Below are 20882 nucleotides of genomic sequence, written 5' to 3' on the forward strand. Positions count from 1 at the left end.
AGAACAGAATTCAGTCACAAAGAGCTCAGGACACTTTGCATACTGAACAAATACAAGGTGAACAGAAATTATAACTTATTTATGAGGCTTTACATATTTCAAACTCGATTGAAAAGTATAAAAATAAATTGTGGACTTTGTTCATTAAGTACCAGCTGTACCAAGTAGTACAGTGGTTATATCTGCTATACTAATGAAGGAAAGAACAGGGTCTTTTTTTTTTTTTTTTTTTTGTCTTTTTTTTTTTTTCCCCCCTGTCTAGGACTAGTTGATTTTGAGCTTCCCAACCTTGCAAGTGGTATTTGCAATTTTGCTTAGTTGAATACACACAGAGTCAGCTAAGCCCTGATTTGGTTATGGGTTTAACCCTGTTTTTAAAATGTATTACTTTTTAAAAGCAAGTGCACAACAAATAGAACCTTTCTAGAAATCTTAAAAAAAAAAAAAAAAAAAAAAAAAAAGAGAAGACAAGAAAAGAAAAAGAGATATTCCCCCCTCCCCCCATTTATGCATTTCCTGTTTTGTTTGTTTTTTAAAAAAAGGCAACAGACACTAGAGGAATGAGATGTGTGTTGTGTTTTGTGTTTTAAATGCTTGGGTGAAGTTGTTCTGTCATTTGTTTTCATCTGTCGCTGATCATGCTTTGCTCTCATTTTCATTTGTTTGTGTGGCTTCATTGGGGACCGTCTTGACTTCTGCTGGAGGTGTCTTAGTTTCCGTTGCTTGCACTTCAGATTTGTCTTCTACTGGGATTTTCCTGAAGAAGAATCACCAAAATGGCATAGTTTAGAGACAGAGAAATATAGACTGTCTATTGCTGAATTAGCGATAAGGAAAGAACGTGTTTCTGGAAACAAGCAAATATATCGCCTTGCTAGAGCAAAATGAGCATTTCCAGATGCAGAAATAAGTAAAGCCAAACTCACCCCCCACCCCAGCTTCATTTAGCTCTAGTGAAATCTTTTTTGATTTTCCTCCTGCCCTGAGTTAACATACTAGTAGGATGAGGTCTCAGGCTGCAGCAGAGGTGCAAGGCGTGTTGTGGTGTGAAAAAAGGAGCAAAAGGGAAAACTCACACAGTTGCAAAGGAATTTGATTTTACCATCACTCATTTATGTCATCCAAATGTCTTATTAAAACAGACTGCCATTTTAGCAGAAAATCTTTTTCCCTGCAGGAAATCAGTCCCAGAATTTCCCAGAAGGGAATTTGCAAGAAGGGAAACACGAAAGCAGTGAATTTTGTCAAACATTTTCAGAAGTGTAAGGGAGGTCAATATCTTCACAGGCTGAAGCTCAGGTTCATCAGCCTGTCTTTGGCACTTCACTGAAGAATCAGAGAAGCCTGTTTGTCCAACGCTCTCTTCATAGTCACGAAAAGTGCCACGCAAGGTATATCTGGTGGCCTCCCTGAAGAAGGAGGCCTGTTCCAGCCCATTAGCCACAAACTTAGTCTGAGATGACTGCAATCTTGATTCACCCTGACGAGCAGGTGAGATGAATCTAAGCCTATGGTTGCAACACTGATTTGCCCCAAGGGAAGCAGATGAGCAGCACAGGTAGAAGAAGGTGGCTGGATCGGCAGAAAGAACACGGCTCTGCATTCCACCATACCAAGAATTCATTTATGTGACACAGACCAAGTTGCATTAATTCGGTTGAAATGTTTCCTTACTATAGGCAAATCATTTCCTACAGAAACTTTCAGCTCAGTACCAGATCACAACTCGCTATTCTCTTTGTCTCTCTGTAGCACCCAGCATGACAGGGCAGTGGCTTTAGCTGCAGTGAACTGAAGTGAACATGGATTTCTCTGCTTGGGAGCAGCCCAGTTGCACCCATAAAGGCTGACTGGTTCCCTCCAACCCTCGTGCATCTGCTATGTCACCCAGGCTTTCCAGGAAGGGCCAGATGCTCCATAGCTGTGTGGGGCACAAGGCAGTGCTGTGGAACAGTCACACGGCAGGAATGTCTCCTGACTTAGGGGAGGACAAGAGCACAGCAGGGAGATAGGGAGACCAGAGCCGTGAGATGTAAAGGCACCTGAATAATACAGTAAACCAGCATGGGTTTTCACTCAGATCTGGAAAAGAGTCTGGTTCTCAGTTCTACAGTGTCTGAATGACTGCTCTTCTGTGAGTGCTAATACACATTGCAATCACAGTGTCAAAGCCAATCAAGGCCAATGCTTTATTTTGAATTAAATACAGCACTTCCAGAATGAGGTAATCTTCCTGGAGATGTGAGGATGGAAAAAGTTCTAACCAAAGCTGTGACTTAGGGTATGTCTCCAGTGTGGTTGCTATAGCATAGCCTAGATTTATCTGAGTGAGCTGTAAACCTCAGGTTCCTGGCAGCAATCTAGCTGACAGCGCAGAGCCCAGTGTCCTCAATATACTTTCCTTTGCAAAAGCTAAAAGATGCAGTGTGAACTCAGTCTTTTGATTTTGGGAGCTGCTCTCACAACAAATCTGAGCTGCCTTTTCAGGACTCTCTCTTGTGATAAAGCACAGACCCTGCTTGGCCAGGAAAGACAAGATACTCCTCCTATTTCATCCTGCCTCTATCCAAATAAGAAGCCAGAAGGAACAGGGACCTTAGGTACCTGTCCCCTCAAGGGTGGCTATCCGTTTTCAATCAGCATTTTCCAGGCTTCTGTGCTCATGGCTCTGTCAGCAACGGCCATCCAAACCGACACAGTAAGAGCGTTCTTGTCCAAGACCTGTACAACAGCTGGGGACCCTCCCCACAGTTACCCAGGTGAGGACTTCATGCTGTTTTCACTCTCCAGTTACAGTATCTCCTGCCAAACACAAGATGCAGACTCAATTCAGCTGAGGAAAGTGGATCCTGTCCAGATGGCATACGGCTCCAAAGGACCTCTAGGGTTGTCCTGCCTAGGAACATGCTGATGCTCTCTGAAAAAATCAGCTGGGTAAAGAGGAGACCCAGTCCAGTGGATAGACACTCATCTCTAATATACCAGGACAACACACTGCCAAGTTATCCTGACCCAACTGTGCTATGACTGCTCCCCCTCTCTCAGACAGGATCACATTGCCTTATCCTTTTGCCAGTTTAGGGACAAATCTAGAGGTACCATGCCTTTACAGTTTCACATGGCACTAGTTTCTGCCCTGCCTTACACTGAAATGAGTTCTGAAGGGCTTCACTGATCTGTTAGGAAATTGAATTTGGGTGGCTGTGCTCATTGAACTGCAGGAACTCAGCGCCTCTAAGGACAGCGCTTCCTTTGCATCAAACTGAACTGCTTCTGATCTCTTTCTTAAAAGAATAACCTACAATAGACGAAGCTGCATAAAAGTCTAAAGAATAACACATATATGCTAATTCCTGGGTTTGTCTTTTCCCTGCTTCCCTGGCACAGCTATTCCTGCTTTCCTCCTGGACCTTTAAAGCCAAGCCCTGCTTAGTTGGTTCACAGGTGAGTTAGTTTGCTAAGAAAATGAGATTAGTTAAGAGAACACGCAACAAGAACACAGCACGCACCAGTGCACAAGAGACACAGCACACAACCAACAGAAGATTAAAGGCAGCCATACTCGGTCTTTGCAGGTGCAGCAGGTACAGAGCTGTCTGCAGTAGAAGAAGCAAGCTCACGAGCTTGCCCGCTAGTCACGCTGGCAGGAGTAGTAGTGCCAAGAGCCGCAAAAACATCCTTTGCAAGATCAATGTCTGATGTCTTGAAGGTCCCTTCGTCCATTTTAAAGTCCTCATTCTGTGAGGGGTTTGTGGTGCTGCCTGAAGCAGCCTCGCTCTTCAGATTGCTTGGGTTCTTCGTTGTCTCTGTTGGGCTCTTCACTGAACTGGGCTGCACAGCTTCCTTTTCAGGGCTCTTGGTGCTTGAGACCTCCTGCTTGGGCTCTGATGGAACTGGAGGGCCAGTGAGGTTTGCAGGGCTTGGGGCAGCTGCCACTTTGGAGGTCTCGGCCACGTTAGCAACAGCGCTGGGGCTGAGCACTGCACCTTGGTTGGACAGGACACTTGAAGACAAATTATTAGTAGCTGGAGTAGAGCTTGGGGTATCGCTGAGATCAACAAGAGGGGCCACTTTGGGGGTGGAGGAGGGTGGTGGTGAAGAGACTGAGATGGCTGCCCCTTTGGCTGGAGTAGCCTGGCCAGGCGACATGGAGTTTGAGTCAGGAATGGCCATGGCTGGCAGGGCAATACTGGAGGTCAGCGTAGTGGTCTCGCTGGTGGGGCTGTTCTGAGCAGTGGCAAAGGTTTCAGTGATAGTGTCAGAGTTAGCGGTGCCTGTAGTTACAGAAGGCAGCATGTCCTCAACAGTAGCTGCAGTATCGGCAGGGTGCCTGTGAAGAGGACAGGAGTAGAAGAGAAATAGAGACAATGAAGCCCGTAAATCCAGCAGGGGAAAGGGGAGCAGAGCGTAAGAGTGAGAGGGCAGGTGGGTGGCACAGCAGCAGCATGGCATGTGGTTACAATGCACACACACAACATGGAGAGGTACTCAGAGGAGCAGAAACCTTTCAGAGGTCAAATGAGCAAAGGGTAGCAAGGGCTGGCTGGGATGACTGAAGAATAACTAGGAAGAGAAAAAGAGCAAAGAGGACACGTCCTTCAGGAACGGCTTGCTCACGCGGATTTTGCTTCAAGTCTTAACCAAACGTAACCCTGTCAACTTGCAGAGACTCTTCTTTTTTAGACTAACTTTCCTCTCAGCCTCTTCCACCTAACCTCACAAGGAATTTTGCCAATTCCCTGAGTTTGCAGCCCTGTGCCATCTGTCACCACGCAACAGGGTCCCAGTGTAGGACCCCTGAATCCAGTCCCTCATCTTGGCCCTGTCCTTTTGCCTGCAAGTCCAAGGCCTTCATCAAACCATACAGAATATAATTCTTCTTCTCACACTCACATGTAATGCATATATATATGTACATACACATACATACTTGCAGCTTTGAGGTGACGCTTTCTCCCCTTTTGATCAGATTCCAGCCTGCTGTGTTAGCTGGAATAACGTTTGCTTTAGGACAATGTCTTACAGTGTAACTACGCTTTAGCAGCCATGATGTGGCACTGGTTGCCTTAACAAGTACACAGATGCGAGGCTGGAAAATTAAATGGTTTATTCCATGAGAAGCCAGTGTGCCTGAGAACACCATCTCAGGCTTATTAACAGAGAGAAAACCTTCATAGAGGAGGATAATTGAGTTAAAACTCTGGTAAGACTAGCCAAGAAAATCAGGACAATAAAAATCCCAGCTATTCCTCAGTGCTGCGCGTCCGCACTTCAGTGCTGCTTATGGACATAGCCTCTTTTTTCCTCTCACCTCACAGAGACTTCCAGCAGAGCCATTTTACCAGTGGGCCCCACTGCTGACCTTATCAAAGGAGGTGAGCAGTATGCAGGTGGTAGAGCCTGACCACCTCACCGCTGTGATGACTCTGCTGAAGGAAAGGAACCCAACTTGTGTCATCAATCCCAAACCTGACCTAAATATTAACAAGCATTTCAGCAGCTTCCTAAAGTGAATTCCGCCCATTACTCACTCCAGAAGCTATGGAGAAGTACTCAGAGGACACTAGAACTGCAGCAGTTTAGGAAAGAGCTTAACGTAGACAGTGGGCAATACTTAAAACCTTGCTAATCCCAGCTAACATGGATTCACAGACTCTGGCTCCAAACAAGTTCTCCAATATAAACAAAACTCGTAGGTAGCTCTCAGCCCTCTTACAGAATAATCAGACTTGCCATGCCTCCTCCAACATCGAGAGCATAGCTACTCTGCTGCTATCACTAGAGAGGACTCCTTTCACCATGGGGTGTTCAAGCACTCATCCAGCATTGCTAGGGCAGAGCTCAAGCATAAGTCGGTGCTAGCTGGGGGCTGCTTTTGCTCTGGATCCTTTGCAGTGAACCTGGACAGGTGCCTGATCTACACGTTGGACAGGACTGGCAGAGACAGGCCTTTCAAGAAACATTGCTTTACTTCCCTTCCAGTGCTGGAAATAAGAGTCACTGAATCTTGGGGAAGAGAAGAGGCATTTCCTCACAGGTATGTCACAAGTGGAGTGTGGAGATTTTACCTTTCTTTCTCTCTTCCTGCCCTAAGTCATGGGCATGAGAGATCAAGGATTAAGGCAACTGAAGGCAATGTATTGACCCTGTGCTAAGATTGACTAATGCTAACATACTCTGGCTCCGTCAGCGGGGTGGTCTCATTGGGCTCTGTGTGTTTTCCCCCATCGTGATTGGGGGTCCGCTCCTCTTCAGTCCGCACCTCCACAATAGGCTCCTTGGACTCATCTTTCCTGTAACAAGGGAATTGCATGGAGATTGGTTCCCATTCACACTAGGTATCCTCCTGCAAAGACATGCTGCAAATGTCGATAGTGAATGACAGAAACGGACTGGCCTAAACAGCAGATTGCTTCTTTTTGTCACTCCCTCTTCCAGTTATTACCTACAGCACAGAAGACCACTGTTTTCTGGGTCAGCCAGACCATTTGGGCCAGCCACTTGATGGCTACTAACAGGAATAGGACAAAACCAGAGAAACAGCTGAAGAAACCCCTTCCTGGAAATATAAAGGAGAACCAGTGTGGCCCCAGATCTTTTCAGTACCCTCCCATGAGAGATGAGGAACTTGGAACTCCCTAAACCAGTTTCTTTCCTGGAGTTGCTGAGGGGACATACTGATCAACAGAAGGAGCAATATAAGTGATGACAGTACTCACGAGAAGGCGGCTTTACCCTCTTCCATGTCTTTGCCCTTGGCTCCTGGGCCGGATTTGCCGCATAAGTTGACAGCAATGCACATCAGCAGGCCACATTTGTTCAGGAAGTAGCAGGTGACATCCACAGCCACCAGGAGCAGCACAAAGATAACAATGAGAATGCCTACAATGGCAGCAGTCCCAAGGCCTGATGTAGGGCTAGTGCTGGCTTTAGAGACCAAAAAGAGAAGAAAAGAAGGCACTGTAGTTAAAAGGTGAGTTGGGGCTAGTTATGGCTCAAATTTGGCTACGCTTAGGTTGCAAGCATGGGAAACTTACAGAAAGTACACCCTCTCTCTAGCAGCCTTGTGTTATAACCAGTACTTTATCCTAAAGACATGCAGGACAATCTACCTGAAGAGACAGATTCACTTGGACCTAATAGGGTTTTTCCCATCTCTGTTGGGCTAAGGCCTGGAAAGCAGACTACAGAAACCTCTTCTATTGTAGCATATACCCAGCTGGAACTCTGAAGGGCTCCTGTTTCCCTCCATCACTTCCTCAAGATGAAGGCTGTGTCTAGAGTCCAGAGTGCCTTTGGCACTGCCAGCCTGGCACAAGGACAAGTTGTGTGTTAGCCTTGTGCTTCACTAGTTAAGTGAAGCCTAGACTCTGTAGCATGACTTGCCCTGGTCACACAGAATACTGGGTGATACCTGTGGGACCTCAGCGCTGGTTAGCCCCTTATATGGTGAAAACAAAAGGAAGAATTAAACCCCTTCCTGTTGCTCAGGTAAGAGCCAATTATCCAGAACTGGAAAGTGGTAAGCTTTTCCTGTCTTATCCAGAGATAGCTGAGCTCATCAGTGAATGCTCTAGGAGGGTTTTGGCTTACAACAATCCAAGTAGCCTTCTGAGAAAGCAAATGGTAAAGATAAGCAGACTGCCACTCTGTTGACGTTGTCCTGGTCACAGCAGCTGCTCGCTCCACCACACCCATCTCCACTAAGTTTCCCCAGCTATAGAATAGGAAAAAATACCTTGCCTTTTGCAGTAGACAAAAGGACAGCAGGTGAGAGGTGGTGATGGAGGCCTAGAAAATGTGTGGGGTTGCCCATATAGTACTAACTTCAGGGGAAGTACCTTTAACTTTCTACCTGCTTGTAAAATGTTGAATACTTTCTTACAAACAGGGAGTGGATAAACACATCAGTTAATCCTGTCAAAGCCTTTGATCATCACAAAACCAACAGACACATCCTTGAATGTTGCTAGCTGCAGCTTCCCAGCCTCTTACTGTCATACCCTGAACACAAACTACGTTTTGTTCCCCTTGTTTTATTCAGAACAATGCTTTCCAAGCTGCTGATCTTCAGGCAGAGCATTTGGTTGTTGGCTCATACAGTTCAGCACCTATTTAGATGTACCAAACTACTCAAAACCAGCTTGCTACTCTCAGTCGTCACATAATTTGCCTCTCTCTATGGGACTGTGCACTCAGCAAAGGCCTGTGCATCTGACAGAGCTGCTTACTGGTATTTACTGAGACAGCTGAACAAGAACAGCATGTTTGTCATTGCCCGTAGGAGTATTTTGGTTTTTTATTTCAATTAAGATGCAATTCTATTAATTTCTACTGCATTTTTTACTGATGGATGTCACAAACCCCAAACACTTAGAATCTTTTCTTTGCAGAAAAGCCCAGGAAAGCACCTCTTTCCACCGATCTAGGTTGACTTTGACAGGTGGTGAGATCATTTCCAGGGCTCACAGACAGAGTGCCATACCCTCTGCCACACATTTTATTACTTAAAAATAGGAGACAGAATATCCTTAGCATGAGGCAGATAAGTGTTGTTTGATTTTGTAACCCTAATACGTACTAAGGAATCCAGACTGCAACAGGAAAGTTTCTTTCTGCATTTGACTGTATCTAAAAGTCACTCTGAGACACCCGACTCTGACACTTACATCACAAGTCCATTCAATGCTCAGCAGAACATTTGTGCCACAGACCAGACCCTTGCAAGCAAGGTGCATAATTAAATGAATTGTCACCCTCCGATGCATGCAGGGAGTCAGGAGGTCATGTATTTTCCCTCTTCTAATGTATTCAGGATTCTTGCATGGATTATTCAATAATTAACATGTTCCTGTACACACCAGCTCCTGGAGAAAAAGCTAAAGACGTGTCAAACTTTTCTTCTCATCTACATTAGCTTTCTGGGAATGAGCTCCTTGGCAGGCTAATAAAGGTACACTAAGGAAAACATCACAGACAGGATTACAGGATAATAGTTCCTTGTTGTGCCTCCAAAATATACCTCATCTCAGTCACCAAAGCTGGAGTGAGACAAAATATTTCATCCTGGGACAGATGTCTTCTAGCACATGGGAAAATTCCATCTTTTGGAAAATTCCATACAAACGAGAGTCCTACTCTTTGCTTCCTCTCCCCACCAGCTTTTACAAGACCCGTCAGTATCAGCTATAAGCCCCTTAAGGTCAGGAATTATCTGTGGCATAAACCACATCAATAGCCTTATACATTGCCCATACCTTGCCTGTGAACCACTGCACATGACCCATGTGAACTTCAATAAGAACTGCAAAAGCTGCAAACCCGTTAGGACAATCACAGCCTCTGCCTCTGAGGCACAGCCAAAGCTTCTGGGTCCTCAGCAGGCATTGCAGCAGTGGCTGTTTTCAAGCGCCTTAGTGTTTACGCATGGTATCAGACTTGGGCAAGCTGCTTTACATGAATAGTAAGGAAGGAACTAATTTATTCCCTGTGCAGGAGTCAGTTCGCTGTGCCATTAGAGATCAAAAGGTTCAGGCATTCCCACAGGATCCTGGGCCAGCCTGTTACCATTTCACTTCTGGCAATACCAAGGCACATGTATAAACAGGGATGCAAGGAGCTGGAAATGAACGAATATCTCTGTCTTTGGCATCAGTCTGACTAATGTGGGAAAGCTGTTCAGAAAAGATCCTGAGGAAGAAGATGATTCAGGGAAGTATCACAATCATGGTTGAAGAAATAAAAAATTACTTGGGAAACTCAGTCAATGTAATTTCAAAAAAGAAATGTGCAGGGGTTAATTAGGTCATTGTAGCCCTATATGCAGCAGAATAGTACATACAATAAAGGCACTTTATTTGAGCAAAGATACAACAAGATTCAAAAGCTGGAAACAGAAGGTGGAGGAGCTTAGGCTAGGAATAACGTATGAAATTTTAACAAAAATGCCCAAATGAGAGCAGAATGTCGTATCTTTCTCCCCCAAATTTGGTTGAATAGAAATCTGCTTTACTTTCTAAACAGGGATTTTATGCAGATTACTTAGCACTACTGCAGATAAAGATGTTCAAACCTAGCATCAATTCTTTGTTCTGCCACCGATTTTCTCTGTGACACCAAGCATCCCTGAAACAGTAAAGCTTCAGCCACTACGACTGCCAGAGATTTGCTGACGCCAACATAACCAACAGTTCGTAGCAAAGATGGGCCCCGCTATCCTTCCACTCTGTCTTAGAGTCCTATCTTTTATGTTTAGGAAGCAAGGGCATAAACTATTTGTAATGCTACACTAGGAGGGCTCCTATACAACTACAAAATAATTCTGAGTCTCCTCAGAAGTCCATTTGATTTAATTAGCATGAAGATACAGTTCTAACCCAGACTGCTGTGGTCTTGCAGCCACAGAAAATGATCTGCAGCTGATCAAAATTGCAAAAAGCACCCAAGTTACACTGAATGACTGTGCTGTCAATGAAACTTCAACATGAAGTGCTGCAGGACAGCAGTCCACAAGAACTGCTGTAACCTGGTAGTAGACTGACTGGCCCTGAAATTTTGGAACCCACTGCACAAGGTTATAAAACCCACCAAGCACTACTGTTCCCAAAGATACAACTTCTGCTATGATAGCTACAAAATAACTCTTTTCTCTCTAAACACCCAAAGGAGAGCTACTGAATAGGTACAAGTCTTCCCTCCTTGTTCCTCCCTCCCTTCCAAACCATTATCTTTCCTGCTCTGCCCCTCTGCCCCAGGGAGCACGAGTAGCTACAGTAAGAAAGGCTGCCAGGAAGAAGAGTATGGAGATGGGGAGAATAAGGGCAAATCTGCAGGGGAATGCCCTTGTTTTTGTGCTACTCCCAGATTTTATGTTTCAGACAATGAAACTGGGCCAAGGTAATTGCCTGCAGTGTTGTTTTTTCTAGGCTAGTAAGAAAGCCCTGCAATTTTCAGTAACTTTCAAATCTCTTCTACTAGTTCTGGTTTTATAAATTCTAATTCATGACATGAATTGATATTCCAAATATTTCAGAGACTAGCAATAAGGAAGAATAACATACAAATCCTTAAAGACCCCATGAACGTGGAGGCTGTTGGTGCTGCGTTTCTTTTTTCTGTATGTATTTTGTAAAGAAATTTTGCTGTTGCTATAAAATGCAGGAAGCATGTAGTATATTATTCAGTTTCACAGAGTAACACATTTGATTAAATTAAATTGATCTACAAATACTTTAAGAACTATTCACTCTATCCTACAGCTAAATTTATGTTGTATTTAATCAAACTAATATTTAGACACTTAATATCCCTAATGAGTTTGCTGGGGCCTAAAACAATTCAGTGTGTACAAAAGAAGTATATAAATAAACAGTTAGGTTGTTGAGCATCAGCTGCTAACACTGTGTGTACGAGAGTACACGTGTATCACCAGTGAGTGCTACTGTGTAAATAGACATGTATTGCAGTAGTATGTGCACTAGGTGGACATTTCTGACATTTCTGATCCAGAGCACATTTAACCTGATGAGAAGCTTTCCATTGATTCCCTTTTGCTATTCTCAGGACTAAGAGGAATAATACTTCCACAGGTTAAATAAGGAAACACAAAATGTTAAAAAAGTCTCTTGAGACCTTAATTCTAAAGTAGTGAAGAATTTATTAATTACAAATTATTTTTTCAATGGAAAGTGAGCTTCCTGCAAGACTGACCTTTCTAATCATCCTTATTTTACAGTGTACAATAAAATGACCCATCAATTTTACTTTCTGCAACTCTGTACAGACATCTGCCCTGTCAGAGAGAACAGAACCACTCAGATATGTCTTCCTAGTGGAGTCTCAGCTAGAGCGTGCAGAGAATGTTCAGGCACAGGCAGACCGAGAGACAAAAAACGGATGGAGAGAAGCAGATATGATTCCAGGCATTTCAAAGGTCCTACAATATTTGGCAGAAGAGAGAACAAGCAAAACAAATAAAAATTCATTTCATGCATCAGAAGAAAAAAAAAAAAACAAACCTGGAGAAAAGCTATTTGTTCTCAGTGGATGCTGACAGCTTTAATATGCAAACACTTAAAAATATCCTTCAAACAAGGGGTGCCACATTTTACAGACCTCATTCTCTCAGACACTCTGCACAATTTATAGTGGAGAAAAGCAACATGCGAGCAACCTTCTACTCCAAGTGGCAACAGCTTCTGTTTCCACACAGATTTAGGCTCGACAATTTATGCTTGCTTTCAACTTAGCTACTAGGTAGCAGAAATACACAGCAGTCCGTGGAGCATTCCTTCCAAGACAAGAGGGCAATGGATATTTCCCAAAACTACTACTGAACTCACCAACACTGTGTAGCTTCAGTGGTCTGCTCCTGGCTTCAAGCTCTGTTATTTTCCTATCACTGACTCCCTTTCCAAGGATGAAAAGGGGTATATGAGCATATATGAGCACACAAAGAGGAAAAACTGTAAGCAAAGAGTCACATGAAGATCCTTGTTTCAGGAGTAAGACTGTAAATCTGAAAAGTTCATTTGCAGTCTGACCTCTGCCACAGCTGCCCTTCTTCTATACTACTGCATTGCACACACCGCAGTGCCACTGGCTGCTCGTTCCACTCCACCAGCTTCAAGAGTCAGAAGAGCTTCAAAAACTTCTTTTTATCTAGCAGAAACTAGGAGGTGTGAACAATTGCAACTGATCCTGGTGGAGCAGAATGTTATCAAACAAGGCCTTCCTGTAAAATGAAGGCAGCCAAAGTAATGCTTTGACAAACATCTTTGAAAATATGTAGACACTTAACACGAACTGGGAGTACAGCTGCTGGAATCCCATGGGCCATGTGAGATCCTACAAGGCTCTCTAGTTCATCACACACACATGGGAACATCTTTTCTAAGTGTTGAGGTTCCAGCCTTCCTGTAGGTATAACTTGTTCCCACAGAACATGCGTTTGCAAGGTTGCATGTGTGCGCTGAAAATCTGAGTGTCTGAACTTCTTCTGGTTTCAGATCTGGATCTATGTCTCATCTCTGAGCACAGAAGAGAGAGCTGGCTTTTCTGCAAACTTTTTTTAATTTTATTTTATTTACATCAAGAATAAGGCCTGGGACCTTGTCCAGCATTGACTGCCAGATCTCAAGGATCCAAAGTATATCTAGTATCTGACATGTTACAAGTCTGCATAAACTGGTGGTAAAAATACCAATTATGCTCCTTATTTTTACAAACACAGGGACAGAAGCTCTTTTTTGTATATATTCCATGTTGACTGGATTCCTGTTTGCTGTTGAGTATGGGATTCACTTCAAGTAACTTCAGCCATGTAAACGATCTCTCATCTACTTGTCTGGGCTTTGCCTACTCACCACAGAGAGGAGGCCCCTCAGAGCATAATGCATCTCCACTGCCTTTAGGAACCTCTCCTTGAATAAGAAGAACGTCCTCCAGAGGTGCTGCTCTCTCTCCACGCAACACTATGTAAAGTTATAAACTATAATTTATAGTTATAATCTATTTAAGGCAAGATAATTTTAATAACCTATGAGTTGGGTGAGACATATCTCAACCTCAGCTAGTAACCTCCGTCTGTGGATAAGGGGAAACCCACAATACAAGCTGGTATCAGATCTACAGATGAACTTAATAAATTCAGCTATAGGGGAAGGTCACACAACTTTTTAGTATTGTTATTACTCTTGCTGTAACTCTTCAGTAACTTGTGTTACTCTTCAGTAACACTAAGGTGTAAATTCAAAAGATATAACAAATTTTCTACACTCTAAAACACTGCAGGTGAGGTGTTTTTTTTTTTTTTAAAGAAATCCGTATGCTTTTGTGTGCAACACCTGCACAAAGTTTTCATTTATAATTTAGATAAAAAAGCAGTTCACAAATCATAATGAACAAGGTCTGAATAAATACAGCAGAGACTTAGGTGCAGAGCATAAAACGCATAGTTAGACAAGACTGATGGCAGCGTTTTTTGTTTGTCCCTATTAGAATGTTGTTAAAAAGATTAATCCCATTCCAGACAACTGATAATATTTGAGACATTCTGTACAGACAGTTCAACAACTATGTCAATTTCATCCTTGGCAACCTCAGGCCACTCAGAGAGAAAGAGAGACCTAGAGGGAGACACACACCCATTTTTAGAAGAGCATCAGAGCCAAATGGATTTCCCATCACAAAGACAATTCATGAGGGGCACAGCGTTTTTTGTTGTTGTTGAGTTGGTTTTCTGTATGTGGTTTGTTTTTTTTTTTGAAGTAAGAACAAGAAAAAAGGTCAACTGAAATTTGTTCAACAAAATGCAATACACAGAACTTGGTAACAAAGATGCATTATATTGCACCAATTTACACAATGGATTAATCCTGTCTGGTGGTGTCACATGCGTAGTTAACCATGAATATTATTAAGGATCAGTAATAATAATAATTTAGCTGGTCAGGTAACTTGATCCAAGCTAATATTTTCTGTTAAAATGGCAAGAAAAGGGATCTCTATGAAGTTGATAATACAATAGTGGAAAACCAGAAAATATTAGACAAGCATCCATTGCAAATTTGTACGCTCATGGGCTGTATTATGCCCCAGATCCACTCTGGATCATGAGATGCTTGACTGCACACAAGGGGCCAATGAAGTCGCAAGGATTCAACCACATAAAGAAGAAAGAAAGAAATCTCTACAGTGTAATTCCCACAAGATGTTTATATTCAGACCATCATATCAGGAGAACATTCTAATGGCCATAGATTTGAATCCACATGCAAAAGCCCTCAGAGACATTTGGGCAACCAGCAGGATTCTCTCTGACAAATCTTCTCTCTCTTTTTATAGTCTGTGGGTTTAGATTTGTGGATGGGGCTTTGGAAACCTTTTGCACAATACAGTGGTGATCAGCACCAGATGTGCGGAGAAATCAGTAAAAAGCAGTATCTTAAAAGGCTTTCAATATTGTACCTTCCTTTGATGAAAAACAGCAAGCAAACAACAACAACAAAATCTTTCTTTACATCCATTAAAAAGGGCAAATTCATTACAAGTAACAAAAAAATGTTAAAGAGAAAAAACTTGGCTTAAACCTTTTTTTCCTTGTTACAAAATACTGACTCTTTCATATCAAACTTTCTTTTTTTTTTTTAAATGTTCTGTGTTTGGTGGGGGTTTTTTTGTGTGGTGTGGTTTTTTTGTTGTGGGTTTTTTTTTCCCCTTCCCTCTGAACCAACATGATCCTCTGATGCAAAGTTATCTGCTTTCAGGCCTTGGTGGGACCCAGGCCTTTTCAAGCAAATATTGTTTTATTTTATTTCAAGTTTCTAACAGAGCAAAAGCAGAGTCACTGCAGAAAGAAGCAATGAAACAAAGGAGGACGACGTTGATGGACTTCCCAAGGTCGCTGCAGGTGCCAGACAATGGTTCCCAGGAGGGGAAAATATGGTTGTTTAAAAATAAATTTGGTGCATGTGGCAAGCGTGGATGTTTCCCCGTGAGATCCAAGGTGACATGTATGAAGACAGACATAGGAAAGGAGTAAGGGGAAGAAGGGAGAGGGCAGGGAAGAAAGGACAAGGAAGAAAAAGAAAGAAAGAGAGAAAGAGAGAAAAATAGATAAAAAAATTAGGTCATAAATATAGAAAACATAAGAATCAAAGGTTTATTTAATTTTGTAAATTAAAATGGCTAAAGGTTAAAGAAGAGCATTAGCACATTCACACCGACAAAAGGGCCGGTTCAGAAGCTCAGCAATGTCCAAAGCTGCAGAGCAGGGTCCAAGTCAGGGTTTATAGGGTTCGCAGGCAAATGATATTAAAAATGATGGAACAGAAGGCTCAGCGAGAAACACAAGAAAATGGTTATCTGGTATTTGAAAGGACAACACTGCCTTTTACACATTAAAAAAAAAAAGAAAAGCTTTTGTGTAGCAGACAATCCACCTCCCTGTCCAAGTCCTTCCCCCAAAGCCTGTTGTACCAAGGATTTGGATAATAGATCCAGGTGACTAAAACCCTCGAGAAGCAAGAAGGTCTCAAGAATACAGGACTAACTTTTCCATTTAGCCTTCCAGCTGCTTGTAAACTACTCTAATGCAATTATTATTATTACTGAAAATAATACCCTCATCGTTCCAACCACTTTAAGGACACTGTACAGATGATGGTAACAAAGGACTCTACATAATAAATATACATTTTGCCTGCAGGAAATTCCTAGCTCTTACTGTCAAGCAGAGCAATGCCATGTTAGAGGCATTGGCTCTGACTTCTATGTAGCTCATTCTGAAATCAAAATGTAAAAGCTAAACGCCATAAAAATGACAAAAGATGCTAAAGGAAAGTAATACACAGAGCCTCTTCCCTACTGCAGTTTGGCATACTTGCCTTCATTTCAATAGAAACCTGTGGACTGCATGTCAGAAAAATCCAGCCTGCCCTCTGGAAATATTTTCCCCAGCATTATTAGTTTGGGGATCAGCTCAGGGAACCAAAAGGTCAGGAAACACCTTGGAAGGCCTAATAAAAACCAAAGTCCTCTACAAGGAGAAAGAGAGTCACAAGTCCAGTATAGCCAGCAGTAATCATTTCACTGCACAGTGCTCTACTTGCCCCTGAACCAGAGCACATTCTTTCTGAGAACCAACTGCATCCATCTGTTGGGTCAACCTTGCAGCAAATCTGCACTCCAAAAAACCTGCTTTTCAAAGTGCTTCTGATGTTTCCAAGTGCAACATCTGAGTGGCAGCCTCCTATCTTGATTCCTCCTATGCTTCACACCAGACTAAGTGAGGAATAATTTCAGAGAGGCCAAAGAAGTTACACCTGTGATAACAAACTGGGCTTCCCCCGCCGCCCCATTTTTTAGAAGGTGCCTGCCGATGTTACTGTTGCATTTCAAGGGCTCAGTGGCATCTGGGCTCATTGCTCTTCCCATTGCCATGGACTACAGTATGAACACTGCATATTCCAAAGTCAACAGCATTCTCAAAATTTGCTAATACACCTGTGCAAGACATCCCAGCTGTCCCAGGTAGCTTTGCTGTCCCGCTGGGCATGTAACAAAGGCTAAGAGAAAATATCAGCACAGGAAGGCAACAATGGTTGCGTACAAAGGAGCGTGGAGGAACAAAAAGACTGTAAGTACTTGTAACTTTCCCTGGGGAGATACATCACAGTGCAAAGGAACCACCTTCTGCTGTTTCCAGCCTACCGCATTTGACTGTTCAGCTCTGAACTGACCTTTAGGCACTCTTTGCCAAATTACCCTCACTTTCTCCTGCCAATCAGTCGCAGTTGTCCTTCAAATATGTGAGGGTAGTAAGTATTAGAGCTGTTGAAAATGAGAATCAGAGAGTAAGTTGCTTAATGAGTTACTGAGGGTCCTTCCACCCAAAACTACAGCTTTGTTCAAACACATCCCCATCTCTCTTTTGCCCCATTTCCCTCCTCCTTCCTATGCTCATCCCCCCTACCCTACACATTTTTCAAGCCCCAACCAACTAGGTCACTCATTTGTATGCTTAACAACATTATCTGGCTTAATCAAGTGGAGTTTCAGCATGCAAACTGCACAAGATCTCAGCTATTTCCTTCAGACAGGAAGGGAGTGGGCACAGTGGGGGCAGACCAAGAATTGAATTCTCAATGCAAGGGAAAGACTGAAGAAAACTCTCTAGTTGTTCTGAAGAAAAACACGAGACTGAGTTAACAATCTAGAAGACAGAATGAAATCAAATCACTCTCTTCAGTATGGGCTGTCAGCACCAATCTGTGCAGTGAGGACTTATCTTGACTGACTCATCAGCTTTCAAGTTCGTCCATCTGTCTTTAACCAATCAGAACTTTAATTTACAGGTGTCCAGTAATTTCATCCTTGAGGTTTTGTTTGGGTTGGGTTTTTGGTGTGGTTTTTTGGGGGGGGTTTTGTTTGTTTTTGTTTTTTTAAATATGCACTGCTATTATCCGTGTAGAAAAGAAATACTAACTGTCCTTTCAACACCTTCCAGCGAACTGCTAAATTCCTAGCATCTCAGCTAATAGGGTCTGCTTGTTTTTCATAGCATTTGTGCTTCTGCCTCACTTTTTAAGCACGCTAATAAGTACAGTCTGTCTCAAACAAGAGTTTCCAGCAGCATTCTAATGCTATTTAGTTACTTTTCCCTAATGTCCTACCCAACATTAAAACAGTGCTGTTTTAAAATTACTGTAATTTGATCTCCATTTCGTTTAATAAAAAACCTTCAGAGAAAGATTTTAACCCCCTCCCTTATCCAACTGCTAGCAAACTCCTTACGCCTTTATTTCTCCAAAGGCTGAGCTGGACAAATGAGCAGTAAGCAAGCCCAAAGCAGATTTGGAAGGGAAATCTGCATTGTGAAAAGCATCGCCCCAGAGATCTGAATGGTCTCTTTTGCTTTAGTTTAAAATGGGAATCCTGCTTTCTGGTTTCAGAAACTGTTTTCTATCCGCTGCTTTTCTCATCTGGCAATCCTGTTACCCTGATACAAAAAGCCAACATTCCCTATAAACAGTCAGACAAGGATTTGTCATGTAGCATTCCTAACAGTGTACTGCTAATGCTGTACATACTGTAACATGGACTACAGTACAGGTATGTACATGGCAAAAACTAAGCTTTGGATGGGTAACCAATTGTGATAATGGCTTTAAGCAAGCAAGTTGTCAGGGTTACTCAGGCACATTAAAGGATGCAGCACTGTTGCATTAATTGGAAGCAGAAAACAATGGTAAAGCTTATGACTGCTGTACCTGGGATGACAGTAGGCTGAGCAGAAGTTCGGAAAGCATAGTGAGCTGGTTTGGACTTCCCTTGCTGGTTTTCAGCTATCACATAAACCTCATACTCTGCATTCCAGTCCAGAGACTTGAGCATGACGTGGTCACTGCCAGATGGAAGTCTGATCTCTGGTTTCCATTCTGAGGAATGTTTCTGCAGAGCAGCGAGATGACAGGCAGGGATGCAAAACACACAGCACAAAATTAGTAGCCAGCTTTGAGAACACTGTAATGGCTAACTAGCAAATGGAAAAGTGGGGAAGTTTCTACATGAGCACATGCTCCTCAGCTAATTCAGGGGTGCAAAACATCATGTGCTGTTGGCTTTAAGTGGAGAGGACAAGAGATACTGAAACAGTCTCTTTCCTGCTCAGAATCCTGTTTTCTGCAGTGTTACCGCACTTAAAGAAAATTCCTCAGTTCTTCCTCTCATCTTTGCCACATCACTAGACTACTTCCATTTCAGAAGGGAAAAGCTGCAACTTCTGTATGTCTCTGCCCTGCAAAGCATTTTAAGAGTGTTCTTTCATGTCTTAGTATGTTAAATTTAAATAATCTGAGAGACAGATTTACCTCTTAACATGGGTCTGGCCTAGCTTACCACTACCATTCTATTCTGCACCGTTTAAGAGAGATTTTAAAAGGTGCATGCAACTAGTAACTCCAGTTTCAGGGAATCCAGATGTACATTTCACCCAGACAAATTTGAAAAACCCACTGCCAAGGTACCTTGAGACAGTCTTAGGCAGTTTTCTGGGACTGGAGTGTGCTAACAGACTTTTCCGTCTCTGCTGGAATTTATGATTCTGTGATACTAGATTGTCCTTTTGACATTCCAAAGACTCTCCCCATTCTAAGAAGCTCTAAGTAACCTAAAATGCACAAAATGATGGTGGTAACGAATACCCTTGGGATTTCTAGACTGCAGTGCAAAGTTTGCTCTGTGACTTTACTCTAAGGATTGTTCATTTGCAGCATATAAAGAAAAGATTACTAATAGCCAATATGGAATTAGTTCAGCACCACATCTGCCAGACTTGGTCACTGAGAAAGTGTCCTGCTTTCTTAATAGCTGGAAAGCTTCCATATTTCACCTCAAACACAATGGTACAGCTGAGCTGCCCCCAGATATATTAAGACTGAGAAAGTATGCAGACAATACAAAAAAGCTTCAATAACTTCTGGCAATTATTTCTGCTGCCCTGAAGAGCTTCATATTCTCATTGACCCTCTCTCAAGGTCCTATTCCTCAAGGATGGGCTAAGCAATCTCTCTGACTGGGCGGGGTTTTTTTGTTGTTGTTGGGTTTTTGTTTTTTTTTTTGTTTGTTTGTTTGTTTTGGTTTGGTTTTTTCCCCCCTTTCATTTTCCCATCGTAGGAAAAAAACATCAAATACCACCCAACACAAAACAAGGGCCACATTCAGCTTACAACAATACTAGCTGCTCATCACATAGATGTTCTTTCCCAAGACTAGGAATGTTTTGCTCAGAGAATCATGTGTTTTGCAATCCTGAGTAATTTACAATGAGAGCTGATTAAGTTAGGCCTAAAGGGGAACTGCTTCCAATAGCATCTCTCACTTTATCTCTGTCTACACTGACTACATTGAATATCTTATTCAATAATCTGCAAAATAATTTGGTACTGAAGCCCTCTTTACTCAATCAAATATGGCAGTTTCAATGACCAATGGAAAGTTATGATTAGATACAAGTCTGAAGGTGGGCAATGCTCTACACTATGAACCTCTGGTCCCCAGCTATTTAAGTTGTTGCTGGCAATCCCACCTCAGAAGTATATGAAATGAAATAATACTAAGTGCACGTAATTACCATATGCTCACAGTTCTAAAGACGACAGCATGCGGAAATAATCTTTCATAGTCAAAGTGAAAGGAAAGAAAATGAGACAAAGATTTTGTATGTTGCTTCTGTGCATGTCATGTCTCATACCCTATACGTTTCCACCACACCTGCTTAGCATGTATTCCCGTACTGGCCTACCTACAAGATCCTAGCTTCAGGGTTGTCTGCCTACGTAGTGAAGCCTGAGTACTGAACAGGCTAAATACAAATCAGGATT

The 20882-nt window shown here is 42.6% G+C and overlaps 1 protein-coding gene across 1 annotated transcript in view; it reads right to left on the reverse strand.

Annotated features, from left to right (window-relative positions):
• Window positions 1-593: 593 nt before the first annotated feature.
• Window positions 594-20882, reverse strand: part of NCAM1 (neural cell adhesion molecule 1) — a 62344-nt gene continuing 42055 nt past the window's right edge. The window contains exons 15-19 of the mRNA XM_009575237.1: window positions 18771-18951; window positions 6720-6927; window positions 6177-6293; window positions 3563-4330; window positions 594-757 (exon numbers count right to left, since the gene is read on the reverse strand). Of these exons, the coding sequence (XP_009573532.1) occupies window positions 637-757; window positions 3563-4330; window positions 6177-6293; window positions 6720-6927; window positions 18771-18951 (1395 nt within the window). The 3' untranslated portion in view covers window positions 594-636. The remainder of the gene's footprint in view (window positions 758-3562; window positions 4331-6176; window positions 6294-6719; window positions 6928-18770; window positions 18952-20882) is intronic.

The sequence above is a fragment of the Fulmarus glacialis genome, unplaced genomic scaffold, assembly GCF_000690835.1.
Source record: "Fulmarus glacialis isolate BGI_N327 unplaced genomic scaffold, ASM69083v1 scaffold15853, whole genome shotgun sequence".
Lineage (NCBI taxonomy): Eukaryota > Metazoa > Chordata > Aves > Procellariiformes > Procellariidae > Fulmarus > Fulmarus glacialis.